Here is a 23,780-nt window from a genome sequence, read left to right on the forward strand (position 1 = left end):
ACGCAACATCAATCTGTCCTTGTGAAAGTTAATGAGGACATGAAAATATCACAAGGAGACCTGAGTGCTGAGCGGCTGGAGCGGTCACATTATTATGCACTGTTCAGAGCTTGACAGAAACAAAGCTGAGACCATTCTTTGCTGTTCCATGCGAGTGCAGGAGTTTTATTTGTATAGTGTCTCCAGAACCCCAGACCTGGAGAGCTTACCACTTGCTGAACAAACTCTCCAGCCCACAGGAAAGGCTTTGCAGGAGAGGACCCACCTCTTCCACTAGGTAGGACCCCACTGAGAAGGGTAGCTACGTGCGGACCTGCAAGAGCCCGTGGACACTCGGAGTCTTCTGTGAACTGTCCAGTCTGCAGAGCCGACGAAGGTAGTGCCTACCAGCCCAGTGGCTGTGGACAATTTAAATTCTACATCCCTCAAGTTTCTAATCGATGAAATGGATATAAGAACGTTACCTCCCCCCACGGAGTTGTGGTGACGAATAAGTCAGATGTTCTGAACGCATCATGTGAGCTATTGCCAAGCCTTCCCCCTCCTCCTAAGCTTCTGAGTGAGCTCCGAAAGCACTGACTCTCTGGACTCTCTATAAAATATGTTTAACGTACTAGGCACATCTTATACTGTAATCAGAACCAGCTACATAGTTGGTGGCGCCCACTGCAAAATCAAGCTGCGGGCCCCTTGTTCAAGAATTACTGAGAATTTCAGGATGGCCACAGCAGAGCATCCAACCAAGCATGGAGCCCTTAAGAGTGTGGGGTCCCAGTGACCGCACAGGTCACATAGCCATGGAGCCAGCAGGTCAGTTATATTAACATTAATTTTTATAAAATGGCCACAGTTCCCACTACTACTGTTTATAAACATCTTGATTTGGGGTCAGATTCTTTTTTGTCGATTATTTTATTCCACTCATAATACCTAGGGGATGTGCACCGTTAACCTCCCTGTTTTACAAATAAGGAAACCAGGTTTCAAGGGATTGAGTCCAGTTGAGTGAGTTGATGGAGGGAACATAGATTTGGGAATCTAGGTCTTTATGACTCTGAGGCTATAACACTAGCAGGGGTCATTCTTGGCTTAACTAAATATTCAGATGCATAAGATCATCATTGACCACACTTAGCCCCTCAGGGGGATGCAGGCCAGGAAAGAGAGCAAGACAGGAGGACAGCATAAGACATTCCTCTTCAGGTGGAGCAGATGTTCCATGCAAGGGACATGCCCAGTGACAAGTCTTCACTCACCGGGGAACCCAAAGTTGGGGCTTCCCATCTTATATGGTTCACTTGGGGCTGCTTCCAGGCCCATGCAGTATTCTACCCAGTGGTCCTATGTGTCCTGACCAATGTTTCCTGGTAACACAGCTGGCATGCCATCTTTATCAGGTTTCCAGGGGAACTGAGGTAGGAAGTTAGCCCAAGGTTAAATACGTCCCTTACGGAAGAAGAAAGGATTTGGGTACCTTTTGCCCCACAAATGCTCTTTACCACTACAGAGCAAGTCCTTAACAGGTACAGAATTCTCACTCTTCCAGGGCAGCAGGAGAGCACGTTCCATGACAGACACTGCATGGCATCTGCTGCTCTAGTACCTCTAAGCGGGTGTGCCATGACTAATCTCTTTAGCTAAAAAAAGTTTGTTTTATTTTGCTTAATAGTAATATTTATTCATAGCAAGGAGATAGGCAAATAGGCATAGCAACAAACAGTTGAAAGAGAAGAGCTAACACCCATCCTTCTCAAACTCTTCCAAAGTATAGCAGAGGGAGGAACACTCCCAAACTCATTCTACAAGACCACCATCACCCTGATACCAAAACCAGACAAAAATGTCACAAAGAAAGAAAATTACAGGCCAATATCACTGATGAACATAGATGCAAAAATTCTCAACAAAATACTAGCAAACAGAAACCAACAGCATATTAAAAGGATCATACACCATGATCAAGTGGGGTTTATCCCAGGAATGCAAGGATTCTTCAATATACACAATTCAATCAATGTGATACACCACATTAACAAACTGAAGGAGAAAAACCATATGATCATCTCAATAGATTCAGAAAAAGCTTCCAACAAAATTCAACATCCATTTATGATAAAAACCGTCCAGAAGTAGGCATAGAGGGAACTTAGCTCAACATGATAAAGGCCATATATGACAAACCCACAGGCAACATCGTTCTCAATGGTAAAAAACTGAAACCATTCCCACTAAGTTCAGGAACAAGACAAGGTTGCCCACTCTCACCACTATTATTCAACATAGTTTTGGAAGTTTTAGCCACAGCAATCAGAGAAGAAAAAGAAATAAAAGAAATCCAAATCACAAAAGAAGAAGTAAAACTGTCACTGCTTGCACCCTCTTGCACTGTTGGTGGGAATGTAAACTGAAACAGCCACTATGGAGAACAGAATGTAAACTGAAACAGCCACTATGGAGGTTCCTTAAAAAACTAAAAATAGAACTACCATACGACCCAGCAATACCACTACTGGGCATAAACACTGAGAAAACCATAATTCAAGAAGAATCATGTACCACAATGTTCATTGCAGCTCTATTTACAATAGCCAGGACATGGAAGCAACCTAAGCGTCCATCAACAGATGAATGGATAAAGAAGATGTGGCACATATATACAATGGAATATTACTCAGTCATAAAAAGAAACAAAATTTAGTTATTTGTAGTGAGGTGGATGGACCTAGAGTCTGTCATACAGAGTGAAGTAAGTCAGAAAGAGAAAAACAAATACCCTATGCCAACACATATATATGGAATCTAAAATAAAAAAAAAAAAAAGAAAAACGGTTCTGAAGAACCTAGGGGCAGGACAGGAATAAAGACACAGACATAGAGAATGGACTTGAGGACACGGGGAGGGGGGAGGGTAAGCTGGGACAAAGTGACAGAGTGGCATGGACATATATACACTACCAAGTGTAAAATAGATAGCTAGTGGGAAGCAGCCGCATAGCACAGGGAGATCAGCTCGGTGCTTTGTGACCACCTAGAGCGGTGGGATAGGGAGGGTGGGAAGGAGATGCAAGAGGGAGGAGATATGGGGATATATGTATATGTGTAGCTGATTCACTTTGTTATACAGCAGAAACTAACACACCATTGTAAAGCAATTATACTCCAATAAAGATGTTTAAAAATAAATAAATAAATAAATAAATAAATAAATAAATAAATAAATAAAATGAGGGGGAAAAAAAAACAGTTGAAAGAGTGCAAATTTGTTCAACTACTTTTGAAAACAACCCGGGCAATAGGCACTCTTGACTCATTGGTCCCACTTCTAGGACTAACAGCTGAAGATGAATATTTGTGAATGCTCATTACAACATCATTAATAATAAGAAGCTTTTTCGAAACAAATGTTCAAATGAAGAGCAATAATTAATTTATGGAAAATTAACATATTGGAATATAATGCAACCGGTAAAAGACAGGTGTTTGAAGTTTCTTTTATGATCCAAAATTTCTTAGTATCATTTTGAGTGAAAAAAAAAATCAACTGCTTGGCTTCCCTGGTGGCGCAGTGGTTGAGAATCTGCCTGCCAATGCAGGGAACACGGGTTCGAGCCCTGGTCTGGGAAGATCCCACATGCCGCGGAGCAGCTGGGCCCGTGAGCCACAACTACTGAGCCTGCGCGTCTGGAGCCTGTGCTCCACAACAAGAGAGGCCACGACAGTGAGAGGCCCGCGCACCGCGATGAAGAGTGGCCCCCACTTGCCACAACTAGAGAAAGCCCTCGCACAGAAACGAAGACCCAACACAGCCATAAATAAATAAATAAATAAATAAATAAATAAAACAAGCTCCTGCTTTAAAAAAAAAAAATCAACTGCTTAAGGTATAGTTATGATTTTTGAAATAAAAATGGACTCTACATATAGGCACAGGAAAGACAAAGGAGACACCAATGTGTTAAAAGTGGTCATCCACAGTAGGTAAGATTACAGCTCATTATATTTTCTTCTTTACTCTTACACATGTCTGTATTTTCAACAACGCACTTGTTTGGACTTTTCGATAAGGAAACAAGAACAGCACAAAACTAGAGTTTATAATTCCAGGAAGTTGAGTTGTGGGGTTATCAGCTGAAAGGAAGTTAAGAGCAAACTAATAATTATCTCGTCTGGTGTCCACAGGGGTTTCCATATCAGAAGCTGCTGCTGAATTCAATAATGTTGCTGCTTAAAAGAGCAGCTGTTTCCTCATTGACTGAAAGTTCCCCAAACTGGGGGCTCTACTTAGCCCCGCAGACCTGACCCACCAGACTCCATCATGGACACATGCAACAAAAACGCAATGAACTGCCTCAAGAAAGCCAATTACACTTGCAGTTTCAACCATCCTGCTTGGTAAAAATCAGTCAGAGTAAATACCCCAGAAAAATATGAAGAACCTATATTTTATAGACTTTATGGATTCTTTTTTCCAGATTATAAAGGCATTCTTTATTCCCTGCATAAATCAGACAATGTAAACTGACATTCACCAAAAATACATTTAAATTTACCCCAAATCCTTCAACCCAGATATTAATACTTAATATTTAGGCTGTCAGATATGCTTCCACCCTCTGTGAGTTGTGTGTGTGTGTACACATATACTCACACCGCAGACATGCATGCCTTCACTATTCACACACATATACTTTTCTCTATGTAAATATACGTACATATATAAATCCATAGTTTGTCCCTAATATGGTGTGATTTATGTGCACTGTTCTCTCTTTCCCACTTAGGGACACATCATTCATTTAACAAATATTCACTGAGCACCTCCCATGTACCAAATCCTCTCCTGGGTGCTTAGAATAGAGCAGTGAACAAAACCAAGATCTTTGCCCTCATGGAACTTATAAAGAAGGGGAAGACAGTAAATAAAAATCATGAAAAAGGAATTAAATTTTACAACGTGTTAAAAAAAAAAAGGGTACTATAGGGGAAAAAGACAGAGTATAGAGTGCTGGGGACCAGAAGAATGGCCAGGGGATGGGAGGTGGTCATTTTTAATTCGAGTGGTCAGGTTAGGACACTGAGAAGGGTTCTTCTGAGCAGAGATCTTGGCCAAAGTGAGGAAAATCAAGGATGGAAACTGCTGGTGGAAGAGCAGTGAAGCAGAGGGGCCAGTGCAGAGGCCCCTGCCAGCGCCCAGCGAGGAGCAAGGGGCCGAGGTGGGGGGAGCAGAGTGACCAAGAGAGAGAGGAGGTGAGGAAATAGAAACTGGTGGCGGGGGGTGTGTCAGGGTGGCAGACCACATAGGACTTTTTGAAGGCCACTCTGAGGACTTTGGCCTTTCCTCCACGCTTGGCAGGAAAGGATATGTGATTGATGGGCAATAGCTGCCATGAATACAGAAGTGAAGGCAACCTCTGCGTATCGATGTAATGACGGTGCATCCTTGGGTACATCTTCAGACGATCCCTGCCGGCCCACTAATTTAAAGAAGGAGGAGTATGGTGGGTGAGTGATGCAATATGACCTTTATATTTCAGATCTGTGCTGGGAACAGTGGGTATTCCAGCACTTGATTCAAACCTACCTGTAAAAAATTGATTTGGCCGTTTTCATGCAGTGACGGAAAGGTGCACACACGCACGCACAGAGGGACAAGGGCGAGAACATTCCTCTGGATACAAGATGAGCTGATTGACACACAGGTTTTTACTACCAAGTATAAACCCTTCAGCTTTTAGGGGCTGGAAATCGACATCTTCCACAGATGCCACCTGCTCCGCGATTCTGGACAAAAGAGATGCCATCTGTACTTTCCTCCCCTAAGTCTTTTCCGTGCCGTTCCCCAAACCTGGGTGATCCATGGCACCCTGACCTGCCCTTGCATGGCTCCCCCAACAGACTCACTCCTCTCCAGCAAGACTGTGGCCCCCCACTTATTGGTCCCCAGACATCCCCGCCTCACGGCTTTCACTCTCACTCCTTCCCTTCTTAGCATGTTCCCAGATGCTAGAAGGCTGAGCCACTCGGTCCTTTTCAAAATCACCTTCTTCTGTGACCTTCCTTGACCACCCCACTTAAAATTACAAGACCCCACCCAGAACTCCCTATACCCCTCCCTGCTTGGTTTTCTTGGCAGCAACTATCAACAGCTGGCAAAATATAAATATCACCAAATACTACGTATTCTTTACTTCCCTCAACTAGACTGTAAGCCCCGTGAGGGCAGAGAATCTCGTCTGTTTTATTCACCACTATCTCCAGTGTCTCAAGCACATAATAACACTTGTTATTATTAACATGTGCTGAATGGCCGAGTAAGTGCACCAGTGAGCAGCTGTCCGGAGCCCGGCTCATACAGCTTTGCCTCTTCTACGCCCCATCACAGCATCTACTCTCCGGCAGGAAATTATAGCGAGAGGCCTGTTCAATAGTTCCTTGAAATGGGGGCAGCAGGGGCTTCTACACAAGGAGATGGGACAGGCAGGCTTCCGGTATGCTGGGACGGTCGGGAACATTGACCTTGCACCTCTGGCCTCTCAACCTCTCCCACACGGGCTTAAGCAGCTGGAGAAAAATCACTTCAGTGTATTAGTTCTTCATATTTCCTAGCATCTAACATGATGCTGGACATGTACCAAGGTTGTTAGTCACACTTGAGGAATGAAAAATAAATGCATGAATGAATGTATGTATATGTGTTACTCTGGGCTTTTTTTGACTGAAAGAATACAATCACTCAATAAATTATTATTCCCTGCTCCCCTGGAGAAGTTCAGCTTGAAGCAGAAGAGGACGCTGAGAAGAGTTGAAATGGAAGACACGACAGGGAGCTCATTTGGGGGATTCGGGCCTTCTTAGCGTCCCTGAATTATCTGTATACATAGTTAAATAATGTGTTGGTTATGTTTGAAACTTCCAACTATCAGATCTCTTAAAGTAAGTGCCCTGTGCACTGCTGGGCATATTCTAGACCTCATCTGATCACAGGCCAAATAAGAAAAGGAATATGCAGTCACCAGGACGGTCCCATGAAGATCTAAACCAGCCTACTACCTCTCCACACGACAGGAGAGTGGAGACTTGGCAATTGTTGAGTTAACGTGCTACACACCAACAAGGCTTCAGTGGAATTGTTCCTGCTCTGGGTGGACTGCCTCTCTGGGACTCCTGAACCAGGCAGGGAGCAAAGAGGTTGAGAATGGACACATTTGATAGAAGAGGGAATGAAACCTTGAGTCTCTGTCTCCTGGAGAAAAGAAGCGCCGCTATTTCTTACATAGAATCTGAATAAGTTAATACAAGGGAAATCTCGTCTTCTCTGCAGGCAACTTTGCATTAGGATGTTTTCTTATCACAGGAGGATCTATCCTCTGTTTGTCAAAAATTCACTTGGTATGTTTTTCTGCCTGCAGTTGAAAACAATAAAAGTACTCCTTTGCATCAGATATTTGCATACAAATTATATTTGGCACTTTTATAACGTACTACAGAATCTTCAGTGTGCTCTGATGTGGCACAGTATATTATAATGGGGAAATACACATTTTTCCATTAACCAATTGCTTTTTTCACAGATGGATCTGTAAGGGAGTTATAAGAAGGCAAAAGGAAAAAAAAAAGAAAAAGAAAAAAATCCCTGCAACAAAAAAATAAACCAGGTCTGAAATTCTGACAGCTTCTTCCAATGAAAAGTGGTTAAGTGGGTCTTTGAATTATCCTACCCTACACTGCTGTCTGATTGTTGTACTTAGAGAATGAGTTTTACAGACACTTATACAGAACAAAATCATTAGAGAAGAGATAATGGGACACCACAGTAATGATTGTGGGAAGGAGCCCTGGGCCTTAATTAAATTCAAGTGAAGAGTACTGTTCTTTTGCAAAAGGTAGATGGATCCCATCTTGAGAAGAAGCCTCTTTTCATAATCCCAACGTTCCGCACAGCAAGAAAGAAGATAACAGTGGACCGTGTCCTAGGCTTGGAGCTCACAGCCAAGGGCAAGGGAATTAAAAACAGAATTGAGTACCAGATATTGGGCTTCCTATGCATCAATTCCTATAATCCTCTAAAGATAACTGCCCTACAGACAGTGCCCGCTACATTGTGGGCCTTCAAATCACTGTTGAATAAATGTATGAATCAATCAATTTTATAAAACTGATACCAGGAGAAATTAAGAAATTTGCCTAAAATCACACTGGGGTTCAAACCCAGTTCTGTTGGACCCAGAAGACTTTCCGGTGCCCCTTGTTTCCTCTGTTGAATGGGGGCATGTTTCTGTATCCAGAGAAGGAAGATTTTGGAATGGAAAATGAGCAGGAAGCAATGAGACCAGTTCCTTTTTGAGATGAGGCGGTATCCCAGGCCACACAATGACTTTCAAGGGCCGATAAATACTTTTGCCTTCCTGGGCCCCTTCCTCCATAAAATGGTATTAAAAGCTACATTTTACGACTGGGTTTGTATGAAGACCAATATAATCCAAATTGGATTTTTTCTTCTGATTTTAAAAGAAAGTAAAAGATTTTTATGGGCCTCTGAGAGAATCATGGGTCCCAGGCACTGCACCTACTGTGTCTTACGGAGACCGTGGCCCTGACAGCATCACGTAAAAACTCCATCAACTAGAAACACTGCACACACAAAAATTTTATAGTGAGTCCACATCCCTGCAAGGTTTTGATGCTCGCAACATTTACCAAACACCGTTGAAATCAGTACCTAACAGGTCAATTAGGATCATGGTTCACTACACATGCTAGAGACCCTCAAGTAGGAATTTTTCATATGAAATAAGTCCAGACAAGGGCAGTCCGTATACAAGGGCTGGTCCAGCTACTCACGGGGAGTCATAAAGGACCCTACGCCTTCTCGTTTCCTCTCTGACATCCTTACCAAGTGTCTTTGCTCCTCGTGGAAGCAAGATGACTTCTCCACCTCCAGCCATCCCATCTACATTCCAGGCAAGATGGAGAAGAAAATGCCAAGGATGAGGGATAAAAGCCTTTGCCTTAGAAGCTTTGTTTTATGGGGGGAAGGAAGCCTTCTGCGGGCTGGAATTGGGTCCCATGACATTCCAGAGAATCTGGAAAAGTAAGTATTTTCAAGTAGAATCACTGCTTTCCCCAAAGGGTTGTTAGTAAGGAAAAAGGTTTAGTATAGAAAAAAATGGAGCTTGAGTGGGCAATCAGCAGTGTCTGCTTCAACAGCCATAATTCCTATAAAACAAAATAACTCCCTGGTCCCAGTGTGTGACCAAATCTTTGAAAATACTACCCAGTTCAGGAAAGTTTCAGCTCAGCAGAAAACTGGGCGAGTTCTTTGGTTTTCACCAGAATTCGATAATCCAGGTCACTCTGCCCTCTGTTAACACTCGAGCAAAATAGACATAATAGCATACTGTCGATTAGCTAACATGTCTGCAGTAACCACCTCCCCAGGCTGTATTTATTTTTAATAAATGTCTTATTTCCCAGTACAAGACACTGGAGTTGTCTTTCTAGGCCAATAAAAATAGCTGTGTCATTCGCATCTACTTTTGCCTGGCTGGATCTGATCTGCTTGCTAAACTTTAGCTCAAGTGCTATTCTCTCAATAAAAACTTGCAGCACAGGTGGCTTGTTTGCATCACAGGTGGCTGAAAATGCCTCTCGGTGCTCTCCGGGCCCAGGGATCCAAAATTCACCTTATTGGCACCCCTCCTACCGGACAGTGAGATACATTGAACCCTCGCTACTGAGCACAATTCTTGGTCATTAAGGTACACAGTCAGTGTTTGTGAACAAAGTGTGAACATGACTCAACAAAATATTCAGCTGTTCTGCTGGGGTAGGATTAGGGTGACCAACTGTCCAGGTTGGCCTGGGACTTGGGGCTTCCCTGGACATTGGACTTTCTGTGCTAACACCAGGAAAGTCCAGGCCAGCCGGAGGAGCTGGCCGTGGTGGGTACAGTACCCATGCAGCACTGGCTTAGAACCGATTGGAAATAATATCATCATTATTAACAAAAACATTGACTGAGTGATAACACTGTACCAGGCCCTCTCTTAACAGTTTACCTGTATTATTTTGTCCTCACAAGAACTCTAAGAGGAAGGGACTAATGTTATTCCCATTTTACAGGTAAGGAAAGAGAGGTGCGAACTTTAAATTGCTGAGCCAAGGATATACAGTTAGAAGCAGCAGAGGTGGACTCGAGCCCAGGCAGCCTGGCTCTAAAACCCAAGCTCCTGCCTCCCCCGGATCCTTCTGAAGACGTCAGGCCCTGTGAGCTGAGGCCCATTTACTTGCTCAGGCTGTTGCATCGCTAATGTGCATGAGAACTTCCATCTTACAGCTGGGGAAGAAGGAAGAAATTTGTGGGCAGAGGCATTTTATCCAGTGCAAACCAGGAGGCAATTTTACCCCCAGAAGACACTTGGCAGTAACTCTAAAAGCACCTCACATCTGAAGCATTTTTTACAATTTCCAAAGAGTTTTCATACCTATGACTTCATTTGGTCTTAACCAAATGGACAGAAGAATTGTTGCTGTTATTTTGTTGAGGATGTTGAGTCACCTCTGCATTCCAGCTATTTCTGGAGCTTTTCCAGCTCTTACTCTCTCTTTTATAGTAGCCTGCAAGGCATTTTTAAAAGTTATTTTTATTGTTACCTCTGCTTCAGGAATCAGAGCATAGAGAGGTTGAATGACTTGCACAGAGTAAAACAACTACATGATAATCGAGCGAGGACTCCCAGCCCAAAATTCTTTCCTCCTACACATCAGCTCCTAAAGTGGGGTCCTTGGAACCCCAATCCTGAAAGATGCTCCAGAGAAAAGAGTTACATTCGTTTTAAGCTACATGTTTAATACTTGCAGTACCCTAATTGGAAATCTGCATCCTAGGAGTTGTAAGTTGGCTAAAAAAAGAAAAACAAAACAAAAGCCAAACAACAGAAAAGCACATTCACCAAACTCCCTCAACTCCAGAAGTGGCTTCAGCTACCTTTCCATCTGGTCAACACCAGAAGCTTGGCTAATTAGCAGAATGGGTGTTAGAAGTGGATTTTCTTGGTGAATAAAGGGGTGTTCGAGAACATACGGAATCACCGGAAACACTGTAAACATTCCCACCCCTTTCAGGATTAGGGATAAGACTCCTGTGGGCCCAAGAACCTTCCTCTGGAGAGATGGTCCCTCACAGGCTTCGCAATCTTAAGTGTTCCTCTTTTCAGTGGATAGCTATGGGACTCCTCCACCCCACACCCACCCCGCTAGAACCTTAGCTGAATCTGCTGCTAGACTACTGTCCCATCTGCCTCAAGGAAATCTTCACCACACCTACACTGAGAACACCTGAAAGTACAGGGGGGTCCCCAGTCTGGCCACACCACTGTTTTTATACCTCTTGGCTAATAATCGTTAGCATGTATCTAGACATTTGGTACAGCTGCATTGCAGACAACTATCCGATGGCCCTTTGGAGGGTGAGGAGACCTGCCCTCACGTACCTATCTCTAATCGCTGGAAACAACTGATGCAGAAACAACCACCACCAGCCAAACTGGTTTAAGACATGTCACAATAAAAAGCTCTGCATCTTATGTTATAAAGATAAGTAAATAAAAGGTAATATATATAAAAGAAAAAAACAAACAAGCAAAAAAACCCTCTGCATCCTATAGCCCGCCCTTGGCTATTACATTACATTTACTAAATGTAAGGTGCCAAGAAGTTTGCAAAGTAAAGAAACTGGTTTGAGGTAACATTTACCAAAACTTCACTTCAGGATAGACCTTTTTTTCTCTTGCCCAGGAACTTGAGTTGGCCTCTCATAGGCCGCCCTGGGGAATCCTGGTCTAGCCGTATCTGACCCCCCTTGCTGCTAACTGACATTTCCCCCAGCAAAAGGAAAGGACCAGAATTAGACACTGGGCTTTTATGCCTTCAGAGCCGAGTCTTTCCTATTGTTCTCGGCTCTTTTCTTCCTTCTCCAAGTAAATCACAGGATCGTCAGAAACCCCATTGAAGCCTCTCTAGGACTGCACTGTGATCTCTATCTTCAAAGCCATCCGGCTAGGCCTCTTGCTTGAAATTTGCATGACAGCTAAAGCAAAGTAAATTTGGGGGCTGGCTCCCTTTGATAACCAAATGTTTCTCTTTCCTTCTTTGTTCTGAAGGGACAGCTTTAAAAGGAATTCAGTGATGAGGAAAATAATTCTACAGTATTTAGTTCTGCGCAGTCACCGTGACTGGCTTGGGGCATTCGCTTAAGATAGGAGCTGTGCGGCTTGTCTTCAATAGAGGCTGATTATTAAAAGACTGTCCTGGAAGGTTTGAAAGGTGAGCAGGGGTCCTGGGTGGAAGCCACACGTGGAAGCAGGAAAGAGGCAGAAAAACTCAACAGGAACCCAATCCTCAGCCCCACTCAGCTTGCTTTCTCTTCAAGAAGCACCTTCTACACAGGACCGGCCACAGAGCTGGTGAGACCCAGTGTACAATTAAAATGTGAGCCTCTGTGTTCAAAAAGCAAGAAAGAAGCGCCACTCAAGGAACTAAAATGTAACGTGTTTTCCTTTCTTCCTTATTCTCTCTGTTGGTCACTGTTCCTATTTTTTAACATCTTTATTGGAATATAATTGCTTTACAATGGTGTGTTAGTTTCTGCTGTATCACAAAGTGAATCAGCTATACGTATACATATATCCCCATATCTCTTCCCTCTTGCATCTCCCTCCCTCCCACCCTCCCTATCCCACCCCTCTAAGTGGTCACAAAGCACCGAGCTGATCTCCCTGTGCTATGCGGCTGCTTCCCACTAGCTATCTATTTTACATTTGCTAGTGTATATATGTCCATGCCACTCTCTCACTTCGTCCCAACTTCCCCTTCCCCCTCCCTGTGTCCTCAAGTCCATTCTCTACATCTGCATCTTTATTCTTGTCCTGCCCCTAGGTTCTTAAGAACCTTTTTTTGTTTTAGATTCCATATATATGTATTAGCATACGGTATTTGTTTTTCTCTTTTTGACTTAATTCACTCTGTATGACAGACTCTAGTTCATTCACCTCACTACAGATAACTCAATTTCATTTCTTTTTACGGCTGAGTAATAGTCCATTGTATATATGTGCCACATCTTCTTTACCCATTCATCTGTCAGTGGACACTTAGGTTGCTTTCATGTCCTGGCTATTGTAAATAGAGCTGCCATGAACATTGGGGTACATGACTCTTTTTGAATTACGGTTTTCTCAGGGTGTATGCCCAGTAGTGGGATTGCTGGGTCATATGGTAGTTCTATTTCTAGTTTTTTAAGGAACCTCCATACTGTTCTCCATAGTGGCTGTATCAATTTACATTCCCACCAACAGTGCAAGAGGGTTCCCTTTTCTCCACACCCTCTCCAGCATTGTTTGTAGATTTTTTGATGACGGCCATTCTGACGGGTGTGAGGTGATACCTCATTGTAGTTTTGATTTGCATTTCTCTAATGATTAGTGATGTTGAGCATCCTTTCACGTGTTTGTTGGCAATCTGTATATCTTCTTCGGAGGAATGTCTATTTAGGTCTTCTGCCCATTTTTGGATTGGGTTGTTTGTTTTTTTGATATGGAGCTGCATGAGCTGCTTGTATATTTTGGAGATTAATCCTTTGTCAGTTACTTCATTTGCAAATATTTTCTCCCATTCTGAGGGTTGTCTTTTCTTCTTGTTTATGGTTTCCTTTGCTGTGCAAAAACTTTTAAGTTTCATTAGGTCCCATTTGTTTTTTGTTTTTATTTCCATTTCTCTAGGAGGTGGGTCAAAAAGGATCTTGCTGTGATTGATGTCATAGAGTGTTCTGCCTATGTTTTCCTCTAAGAGTTTTATAGTGTCTGGCCTTACATTTAGGTCTTTAATCCATTTTGAGTTTATTTTTGTGTATGGTGTTAGGGAGTGTTCTAATTTCATTCTTTTACATGTAGCTGTCCAGTTTTCCCAGCACCACTTATTGAAGAGGCTGTCTTTTCTCCATTGTATATTCTAGCCTCCTTTATCAAAAACAAGGTGACCATATGTGCGTGGGTTTATCTCTGGGCTTTCTATCTTCTTCCATTGATCTATATTTCTGTTTTTGTGCCAGTACCACACTGTCTTCTTTACTGTAGCTTTGTAGTGTAGTCTGAAGTCAGGGAGCCTGATTCCTCCAGCTCTGTTTTTCTTTCTCAAGATTGCTTTGGCTATTCGGGGTCTTTTGTGTTTCCATACAAATTGTGTCATTGTGTTTCTTATCTGCTATTAATGTCTTAAGAAAAATTAAGATTTTAAATTAGCACAAATTTTAGTGGTCATCTTTTACATCATGCCATGTCCGTTTTTAATGTTCATATAAGAACATTTAATTCACGTGCTGAATCACCAAAATTACACACTTCGTATTCCTCAGCTCATATGTGCATATGCATTTTCTTCTTGTCAGAACAGGAGAAAAGCTGCACAAAAACTAACACACTTGTTTTTACTTCACTTCTTGAGACATGGACATTCTACCAACACCCTTTAGCTTGGCCTTCCTGATGAATGAGAAAGGATTGAAAGGAAAAGGAACTGTGGGTTTTCCCAGGTTTCCTTTTCCTTCTATGATAGAGGGGAGGACCGTGTGTAAGAAAGGATATGATGGACTTCTTTGGTTGGTTGTGTTTCATAGACCACCACTACCTTCCTTCTGCATTTGAAGCAAGTTCTGGTTCAAAGGGAAAGCGTCTCGGGCTGTCAAGGCCCCTGCTTACTCCATGATGGATATGACACCCTTGTGTTGTACTTGCTTTGGGGATCCCTGAACTCCCATGCATCCTGGGGCCTCGGGAATTCTGTGTTTACGGGGCACGACGAGTGCTATGTGCAAACACAGCATCAGGGAGCAGTGAGTGGATGCACACTGCAGGCACCTCCTCTGCTCATACGCATGCTCCATTGTCCCATGGGACTTGACGTACAAACACAAGTTCAAAGACAAAAGTATGAAGGATTTCAAGATGGCACCAGCAGAGCCAAATGTGGGGCCTTGTGAGCATGGAGTCCTTGTGTGACTGCATGGATTTTGCACCCATGAAGCCAGCCCTGCTGTGTGTACGTGTGTACTAGACACAGAACCAGAGGCTTAAATCTGAGAGCCCATATCTGAGGGCTGTTGCACGGCAGGAGAATATAACGGGGAGCAGAGCTTCTCACACTTTCTCTGTTCACAGTGCATTTCGTAGCTCAGTAAGTTTTCCGTAATACCCTTAGGCCAAGAGAAATACTGAGTAGTTCCATTTTTTTTTTTAACATCTTTATTGGAATATAATTGCTTTACAGTGGTGTGTTAGTTTCTGCCTTACAACAAAGTGAATCAGCTATACATATACATATATCCCCATATCTCCTCCCTCTTGCGTCTCCCTCCCACCCTCCCTATCCCACCCCTCTAGGTGGACACAAAGCACCGAGCTGATCTCCCTGTGCTATGCGGCTGCTTCCCACTAGCTGTCTATTTTACATTTGCTAGTGTATATATGTCCATGCCACTCTCTCACTTCGTCCCAGCTTACCCTTCCCTCTCCCTGTGTCCTTAAGTCCATTTTCTACGTCTGCCTCTTTATTCCTGTCCTGCCCCTAGTAGTTCCATTTATTAAGCTGTTTGGTCCAAGCCATTTAAGCTGTTCTAACAAATTAGGAACCATTAAAAAATACACCTAAATCAAAAGAAAAAACATTTTTAATTTTATTCTTAACCACAATTGCTTGCTAAGGGGATGTGTGTGTCTATAGGGCACTGAAGTTCCTCAAATCTGGGAATCAGACTGGACACCCACTGCCACCCTCATTTCCTGGTCCGCACCGATTTTTCACACGGTACTTTTGCTTTTTATTGCCGAAAACCCAGTTTCACAAAACTGATATCATAGAAATGAAGTTAATGTGATCTAATGTTGAAATTGAACAGCCTCCAGCCAGCAGTTCCCAAGGGTTCAATAGATGTTGAATATCACTGTTTGCTGCAAAAATTTAATATATCCCACAGCACCTCTGTGAACTCACTGTGGCGCCCTGGGCACCTCAGCACACAGTTTGGGAACCACAAGTGTAGAAGTAAAGCATGTGGGCTCCGGAGTCATCACCCTCACAGGGATGGCGTAAGGATTATGCTTGGCACACACAGGAGTTCCAGAAAAGTTAGGGCTCCCTGGCACGCTTTACACTACTCATCTGAGGGAGAACCTATATTGTCTAATACTGTGATTTAATGATGTATTTGTTGCCGTCTCACTTTCCATTTCTTTATGAAATGAAGATTTATTGAGCACCCGCTAAGTTAACAAAGTATTTTATTTGGTGCTGGGGGGACAGAGCTTAGCCAATTAGATACAGTACCTGCCCTCAGGGAGCTTGAGAAGCATGGAGAAGGCAGACAATGCAATAAGCACATGAACATGTCATTATAAACAGTAATTAGTGCTACGCAGGAACCGCTCTGAGTACTTTAAAAGCTTATAACTGGCGGCTTCGTCTGGTCTGGGGGTCCCAGGAAGGAACTCAGAGCCTGGTGTTTTAATTAATGTCTAAAGAAAGTGTTGGTTTTGCAAGAGTAGAAGAAAATAAGGTTTTTCCAGGCAAAAGGAACAGCAGAAAAAATGACCGCTGCAGTGAGAGGGTGCAGGTCCCACTCAGGGGAGGGCTAAGCATTCCCTTCCACCGAGAAGATTCATTTCACAGGTGACGCTGAGGACAAGAGACGCCTGCAGGACCGGGGTCCCCAGAGGATCAGCTGGTTCCGGAAGGCCCGGATCGTACGGAGCGGGTCTCTGCAGACCTTGCCTGTAGAGGGCACGTGGCCCCTGACACCACCACTCAACTCCCCAGTTGTTGTGCAAAAGCAACCACAGGTAACAAACAAATGGGCATGGCTGTGTTTGAACAAAACTTTGACAAAAGCAGGGATAGGCTGGCTTTGGCCAGCATTTACAGACCCTTGCTACAGAAGCCTTCCACGTGTGCCTCATTAGCTAGGCCAAAGGAGGGTAGCTACCTACTGAAAAAAACAATTAAAGCTAGTGCCTGGCCTCCTAGGGTTTCCAATGGAAAAAAAGTAAATAAACACAACATGTAAACACAGCAGAGAGACAACAAAGAGGAAGCAGTCACCGTCCGGTCAGAACTCAGAGCAAAAATAGTAATCCTTACCCCTCTCCGACATCTTTAAATCCATCCAAGCCACCTCTGCTCCGACATCTTTAAATCCATCCAAGCAACCTCTGCTCTTCTAGTACAGGAGGGGACTGCATCATTACCAAAGGCCAAAGATAATAACATAACGTTACTATTATAACAAGGAGGAAAGCGCTCCGGGGGAAGGGAGGCTGGGGGAAGCCTGGCTGGCTAGCGGCTGAGCGCTGGGTCATTAACAGCCGCAGCTGGGTATCCGGCTTTCTGCTTCACCCTGCACGGTCTTTGCAGCCCGTGCTCTGCTTTCCCCAGCAGCTTCTGGCCGGCTTTTTCCTATTAAAAACAACAGTGCGAGAAGCCCTTGCACTTTAGGCATCTCCGAGAAACAAAGAAGGTCAAACTGAGTCTCCTTATTAGTTGTTATGGCAACAAAGAAAGTATTGCAGAGGCACGGGAAACGCCACTACAGACCTCACTGCCTGAGCTTCAGTCACAACACAGCTCCCCTTCCTGTGTGCAAGCGCCTCCCTCGCGGAACCTCACTGGTGCCCTCAGCCCGGCCCGCATCCCAGCCCCTCCTGCTGACTTCCCCGAAGGCGTCTTAAGAACACCTTGCTGATTGCCTCCAGGTACCAAATCTCACCTGATGGGAACTCTCTCCATTTCAATCTCCTCAAGGTTTCTTAGAAGGGGATTTATGGGCTTCCCTGGTGGCCCAGTGGTTGGGAGTCTGCCTGCCAATGCGGGGGACGCGGGTTCGGGCCCTGGTCTGGGAGGATCCCGCGTGCCGCGGAGCGGCTGGGCCCGTGAGCCACAACTACTGAGCCTGCGCGTCTGGAGCCTGTGCTCCGCAACAAGAGAGGCCCTGACGGTGAGGGGCCTGCGCACCGCGATGAGGAGTGGCCTCCACTTGCCACAACTGGAGAAAGCCCTCGCACAGAAACGAAGACTCAACACAGCCATAAATGAATAAATAAATAAATTTTTTTTAAAAATGGGATTTATACCTCCTGCATTGGAATTACCTAGAGATGCTGATTGAAAATATAGATTCATCAGCTCCACCCCGGATGAACTAAATAAGTATCTTTTGCCAACATTTGATAACTACAAGCTCAGACAGTAGAATGTGGGCAGCTGTATCTCCTTTAGCACAAATGTAGGCAAATGATTATCACCTGGTCTTGCCTTGGCTGACCCAAATCCCTATAGGTTGAGCCAAAAGCTCTCTTTGAAATCAGCCAGCACTGACTTTCATCAGAAGATGAGCAGCTTGACCTCCAACATTTAATCAAGAGAACTTAAAATTTCAATATGAATGAGAAGTACTGAGTTTGTGTGGAAATCTCAAAATGGATTTATTTTTTCTGGGACTGAAAGGAAAAACTTTTGTTAATAGTTGGTACAGTATTCCCCTCTGAAAGGTCAAGATTACCCCCCCCCCAAAAATCATAAAATGTCTCTTTATGTAAATGTACGTTCTCCTTAGTCTTTTCTGTCTTCTGCACCATTGGCCTAAGCGCTTTGAGGTCATGGAACAGGCACTGTGAAGGCAGGTACACCGCTGGTTATATTCACACCGTATTTTTAGCAACTAACACACAGCCTGGAATACCCAGAGACAAGACAGAATACTTGGTAAATGAATAAACGAATCACAGAAACCCAAGCAGTCTTACGTGGAAAGCATTTTAATAACTACTGCATCATGCTGCCTTAAATTGGGTAAAAGGTCTTTTTAGCGACGGCTACAATAAGCACGCAAAGGGGAAGACAAAACCACACCTTCTGCCAAAAAAAAGTCACTTTTCTCAGTATATAATTAAAACAGAAACAACTATGTCTAAGTGAAATTCTGCCGTTTAACCTCTGGATTTGTTTCTTCGCAATGTTGGCGTAAGTGCTTGAGAATTCAGTTTGGTTTGTGTGCAAATCCACCACAGCTTTGAAATGTTCCCCCTTCTCACACTTGGATATTCACCACTGACGTTCGGGATTAGAAAAAGAAAACTCAAAACAACTTCAAATCACTATTTCTCTTATCTAAGGCCAGAGATTAAAGTGTTTAAATTTCTCATGGCTTCTACCAAAAACCTGAAACTGATAAAAGATAGTATTGGGTGGTGTTCTTACTATCTAGAGTAGGGAGGGGTTGGCAAGTACGGTGTGGGCGAATCCAGCCTGTCGCTTGTTTTTGTAAATAAAGTTTTATTGGCACATAGCCATGCCTCTCCTTTAAGTATTATTGTCTATGGCTCTTTTTTGCAATACAGTAGCAACAGTGACACCATATGACCCCCAAAGCCTAAAATATTTATATACTGGCCCTTTAAAGAAAAAGTTTGCTGCCCCCTAAGGCAGCATGTGTAAGGGATTTTACACAGCAGTCTCTGGAATCAGATTGCCTGGGTTCAAATGTGTCTACCATTTAGTAGCTGTTAACATAATCAAACAGGAAGGCCATTAGACTGGGGTGATCCTAATGCCTTGACAGCCTACATGAGCAAAGGAAAACGTAAGCTAGAGTCAGTGCACAAAAATCCAAGAAAATGAAACTTAGGAACAACCAACCACAAACAGCCAACTACTCTTTCCCAGATAAGGCAACCACTAGAGTCAGTCAAATAATTTCCTTGCTTTGCTTCCAAGTCTTCTCTGTAAAAACGTCCTGTTCATGGAGCACTTCTAACTACTTTTGGTTGGGCGCTGCCTGATCCAAAGAGATGGATACTCAAATAAACTCTTTTAATCTGCCTCAGTTTACCTTTTAACAGAGCTAAGAGATCTTGGGCATATTTTTAGATTATTTAAGCTCCTTAAGGCTCAGTTTCTCATCTGTTAAATGGGAACAGTAGTTATACTTACCTCATGGAGTTGTTGTGGGAATTAAGTAAGATAACACAAGTGAAGCTCTAAGAATAGCAGAGACAATAAATAGAAGCTGTTAGGATAATCTAATAGCACTCTAACTCTTTTCTGTCAATATGTCTCTTTTTTGAAAAGTCCTAAAAGAGGCTCTGGCTTGTAGTTAACTACATTCAGCAACATTTCTTCACACACTCATTAGCTGTAGACTTGCTTCAGCAATTCTGACTTCATTAAAATTATAATTATGTCTTTAATTCCATTTGCTTTATCTACTTCTTCAACTTAATCCCCCGTGCTGGCTGCCAAGGCCCTGGGAATCAGGGAGAACCTCTTATGAGGCAGTTTTAGATGAGAAAAATAAATAAATAAGAGCCAGATAGAGTCAGGAAAATGAACAGTGAGCAAATTATCAAACGTGTGTGGCAAACCAAATTTTTAAAACATGAATACAAATACATCTAGGAGAAGTAGGATGAGCTAAAAGGATGTGAAGAGTAGCTACAGAGAACACAGAACACAAGTGTATCCCAGTGAAGCCATTAGCACTAAATCATTTCTATATCGCTAATCCACTAATTAATTCTTAGCTGAATTTAATCCTCCCTCCCCCAGTATTTCTCCACCCCTGAGAAAAACACATCCTAACCAGCAGTGTCCTTGGAAACCCCAACCAACTCAGATCCAGGTGGGATTTTAGCAGGGCCTTTGGGGTTTTATTGGTCAATCTCCATTTTAGGAAATTATGCATTTTTGGAAGGAACATAAATGAAAATGAACCTTCTTAATGTCCCTTTTTTTAGGACTTAGCAAAATTTATTTTTTTCCTAGTGAAAATAATCATTTTGGAAGGGCCTAGCCCCGGGCCTGACACTGAGAACGTATACCATCAATGTTAATTTGCCTCCCCTTGTAGAAAGAATTCTATCCCAAGGATAGGAGTTTATTCCTCCATTCATTCAACACATATTTCTCAAGCATGAGCTATGTGTTAGGTACAGTTCTAGGGCCTGGGAAATAGGATTGCCAAACTTAGCAAGGAAAAATATAGACCATCCAGTCAAATTTGAATCTAAGATATACAATGGACATTTTTAAGTACAATTATGTCCCATGCAATACACTTATACTTAAATAATTATTCATTGTGTATCTGAAATTCAAATTTAATTGGATGTCCTATATTTTATCTGGCAACTCTACTGGGAAGAGAGTCGTGACCGAGACAGACACTATCTCTGCTCTCTCATGCAGTTTTACAGCAATTCTAGCCTCAGAAGCTCACAAGACTTAATTCCCATCTGGCAGTTCCCTGGTGGGAAAACCTGGGGAATAGAGTGACCATCTCTTTAGAAGTACATCACCTCTGGGGGTCCATTTAGCAGATGTCACTCTGTATTGGAATTGTGTCTTTATTTCCTTGTCATACTCCTCTGCACTTAAGGTCCTTGGTGACAGGGCCTGTGTCTTTTTATCTCTACGTCTCCTGACTCTGTCTAGTAGATGCTCAGCACAGACCAGCTGAATGAACAAGTGAACAAACGCATAAATGGTTGGATTCCATCAAACGCGATGCCAAACCGCACTCATGGCTCATAAGGAAAATATTCACATACCTTCAGAAACACTGGAGATACAGAGAAAACCATATACCCAGAATCCCAAAACCATATGGGTGAAGAATGATCTTTTATTTTAAAATGTTTTGGGAAAGTACACCAAACAAAATAAAGGCTTTTTTAAAAAGGAGGGAGAGGGGAGATAGTGTGAGAGAGAAATTGTAACCCTATAAAGAATATAAAGGGAGCTTGGAAAGGTGATTTATTAACATAATAGGTAATACTGAGTTAAAGCACTGATTTAACTAATGGGGAATATAATAAAATATGATGGCCAACAGTTAAGCAGAACCATAATATGAATAACTGAGGAATACGGTCTAAACAAATAACAAATAATTAAGAGCCATTTTATTGTCAGTACTGTCATACAATTGAAACACTCAGAAGGAAAAACCACAAGAATCGGCAAAAGGATAGATTCAGAGAGGTGCAAGGGACATGGTATCTACAATAGAAAATCATTTTGTGGCATCGACTCCTTTCTGTCCAACTGTAAAAGAGGGAAGAAAACGTCAATGTCTACAGAGCAGGTTTCAATTATGCTAATTTTTTTTAAGGAAAGAAAAAAGAAAAACCTTTTAAGGAAAAGGTTTCAATTATGCTAAGTTTTTTTTAAGGGGGGAAAAAAAAAAAAAAGGAAAAAAAGAAAAAGACAAACATGGTATTGCAGAGTTTCCCAAGGACCAGTTAGCCAGGACGTGTAGCTTCTTTTCTTCAGCGCTTCCCTCGGGGTCATCCTCTGACCTCCCGGGTGGATCTGTGCCTGACACATCACAGGCATGTCACACAGCAATTCTTGGCAGTTCCGTCAGTGCTCAGATGGGTAGGCAGGAAAAGTCTCTGTTCGATGAAGCTTCAGAGGGCTGGTGACATCTTTTCCAAAAAAGATTTAGAAATCGGCAGTTATACTTCAAGAAAGCCCACAACCAGATTAGCTAATCACAAGTTTCTCTATAGCGGAAATAAGTAACATAGGACACAGGATTTTTTTCCCAGAGGCCACTCACAGGGATATGCAAATGAAAGTCGTAAGAGATGGCATGATTAACATATCATTTGCATGTGGCCTTTGCACTGAGCTGTGATCAGACCAGTAGCAGTTAAGGACAACCTCCTCCTTAATGTTTCGTCTTTTTCAACTCCTACACCCAGAATATTTAGGGGAAATGATATAGAATCAAAGGACTGTGGAATCTTTTGGTGAGGACACTCTTTGGAAACCGGACCAGAAGTAAGACAATATTATATTTATACCTAGGAAATCTTGCAGTAAAAGAGGACTTCTTAAAATCCATTTAGCCTTTATTATTTCAGGTTTAAGTTCCAAACCAAGAAAAATGAAGAAGTCAGGAAGGCAACACACAAGGCGACTGTGAGCCCCCTTTGTGACACAGGATAGGGCTGGCGAACTTTCTCTATAAAGGGCCAGATATGAAATATTTTAGATTTTGTAGACTGTATGGTGTCATAGCAACTACTTAACTCTGCTGCCTGTAGCACAAAGGCAACCAGTTAATATGTAAGGAATGGGCGTGAATGTGCCAAGGAAACGTTGTGAAGAAAAACAGACAGCAGGCTGGATTTGGCCAGGAGGCCAGTTTTCCAGTTCTTGCAGACAGAGCACCATCTGCTGGCCAAGGGGTACCACAAGCAAAGGAATTTACACCGCAGACCAGGGGAACAGCTGTCAGAAGTGAGCAAAGCAAAACCTACACAACAGTACAGCATTCCTGGAACCCAATGTGTGGCTCAAGCCGGCCCAACACACAGGGAGATGGGACCCCTGGAGCATGTTCACCCCACCAACGTGCGTTCAAAACACTGGACCTATAGCAAAAAGGTTCACAGTGGCCTCTGGCCCCCTAAGCCTTAAGCTCTACCCCATTATCACCAGCAGCCCTGGCCTCCATCACACCCCAGCTGAGTCTCTTTCTGACATAAGAAATCGTGGATTCGGATATTTGCAAGCCTCAAATCTGAACCATAAGAAAATTATATATATCTAGTCATACAGTCATTGGTACACAATAGCAGTGATTATTATTAAAGTAAATTTGAATATTAAAATATCCCAAATCACTAGAAATCATTTCTTCCAGCCTCCCAGCCATTCTGGACGTTAAT

The 23,780-nt window shown here is 42.9% G+C and overlaps 1 protein-coding gene and 1 long non-coding RNA gene across 3 annotated transcripts in view; one reads left to right on the forward strand and one right to left on the reverse strand.

Moving 5' to 3' along the window:
• Positions 1-23,780, forward strand: part of LOC309644464 — a 621,011-nt gene that overhangs the window by 227,548 nt on the left and 369,683 nt on the right. The gene's annotated exons all lie outside the window — the stretch shown is intronic.
• Positions 21,705-23,780, reverse strand: part of DOK5 (docking protein 5) — a 150,175-nt gene continuing 148,099 nt past the window's right edge. For both annotated transcript variants that reach the window (XM_082428179.1, XM_082428178.1), the window contains one exon: positions 21,705-22,529. In XM_082428179.1, the coding sequence (XP_082284305.1) occupies positions 22,465-22,529 (65 nt within the window). In that variant the 3' untranslated portion in view covers positions 21,705-22,464. The remainder of the gene's footprint in view (positions 22,530-23,780) is intronic.

Source organism: Balaenoptera physalus (genome assembly GCF_965194825.1).
Source record: "Balaenoptera physalus genome assembly, chromosome: 16".
NCBI classification, from domain to species: domain Eukaryota; kingdom Metazoa; phylum Chordata; class Mammalia; order Artiodactyla; family Balaenopteridae; genus Balaenoptera; species Balaenoptera physalus.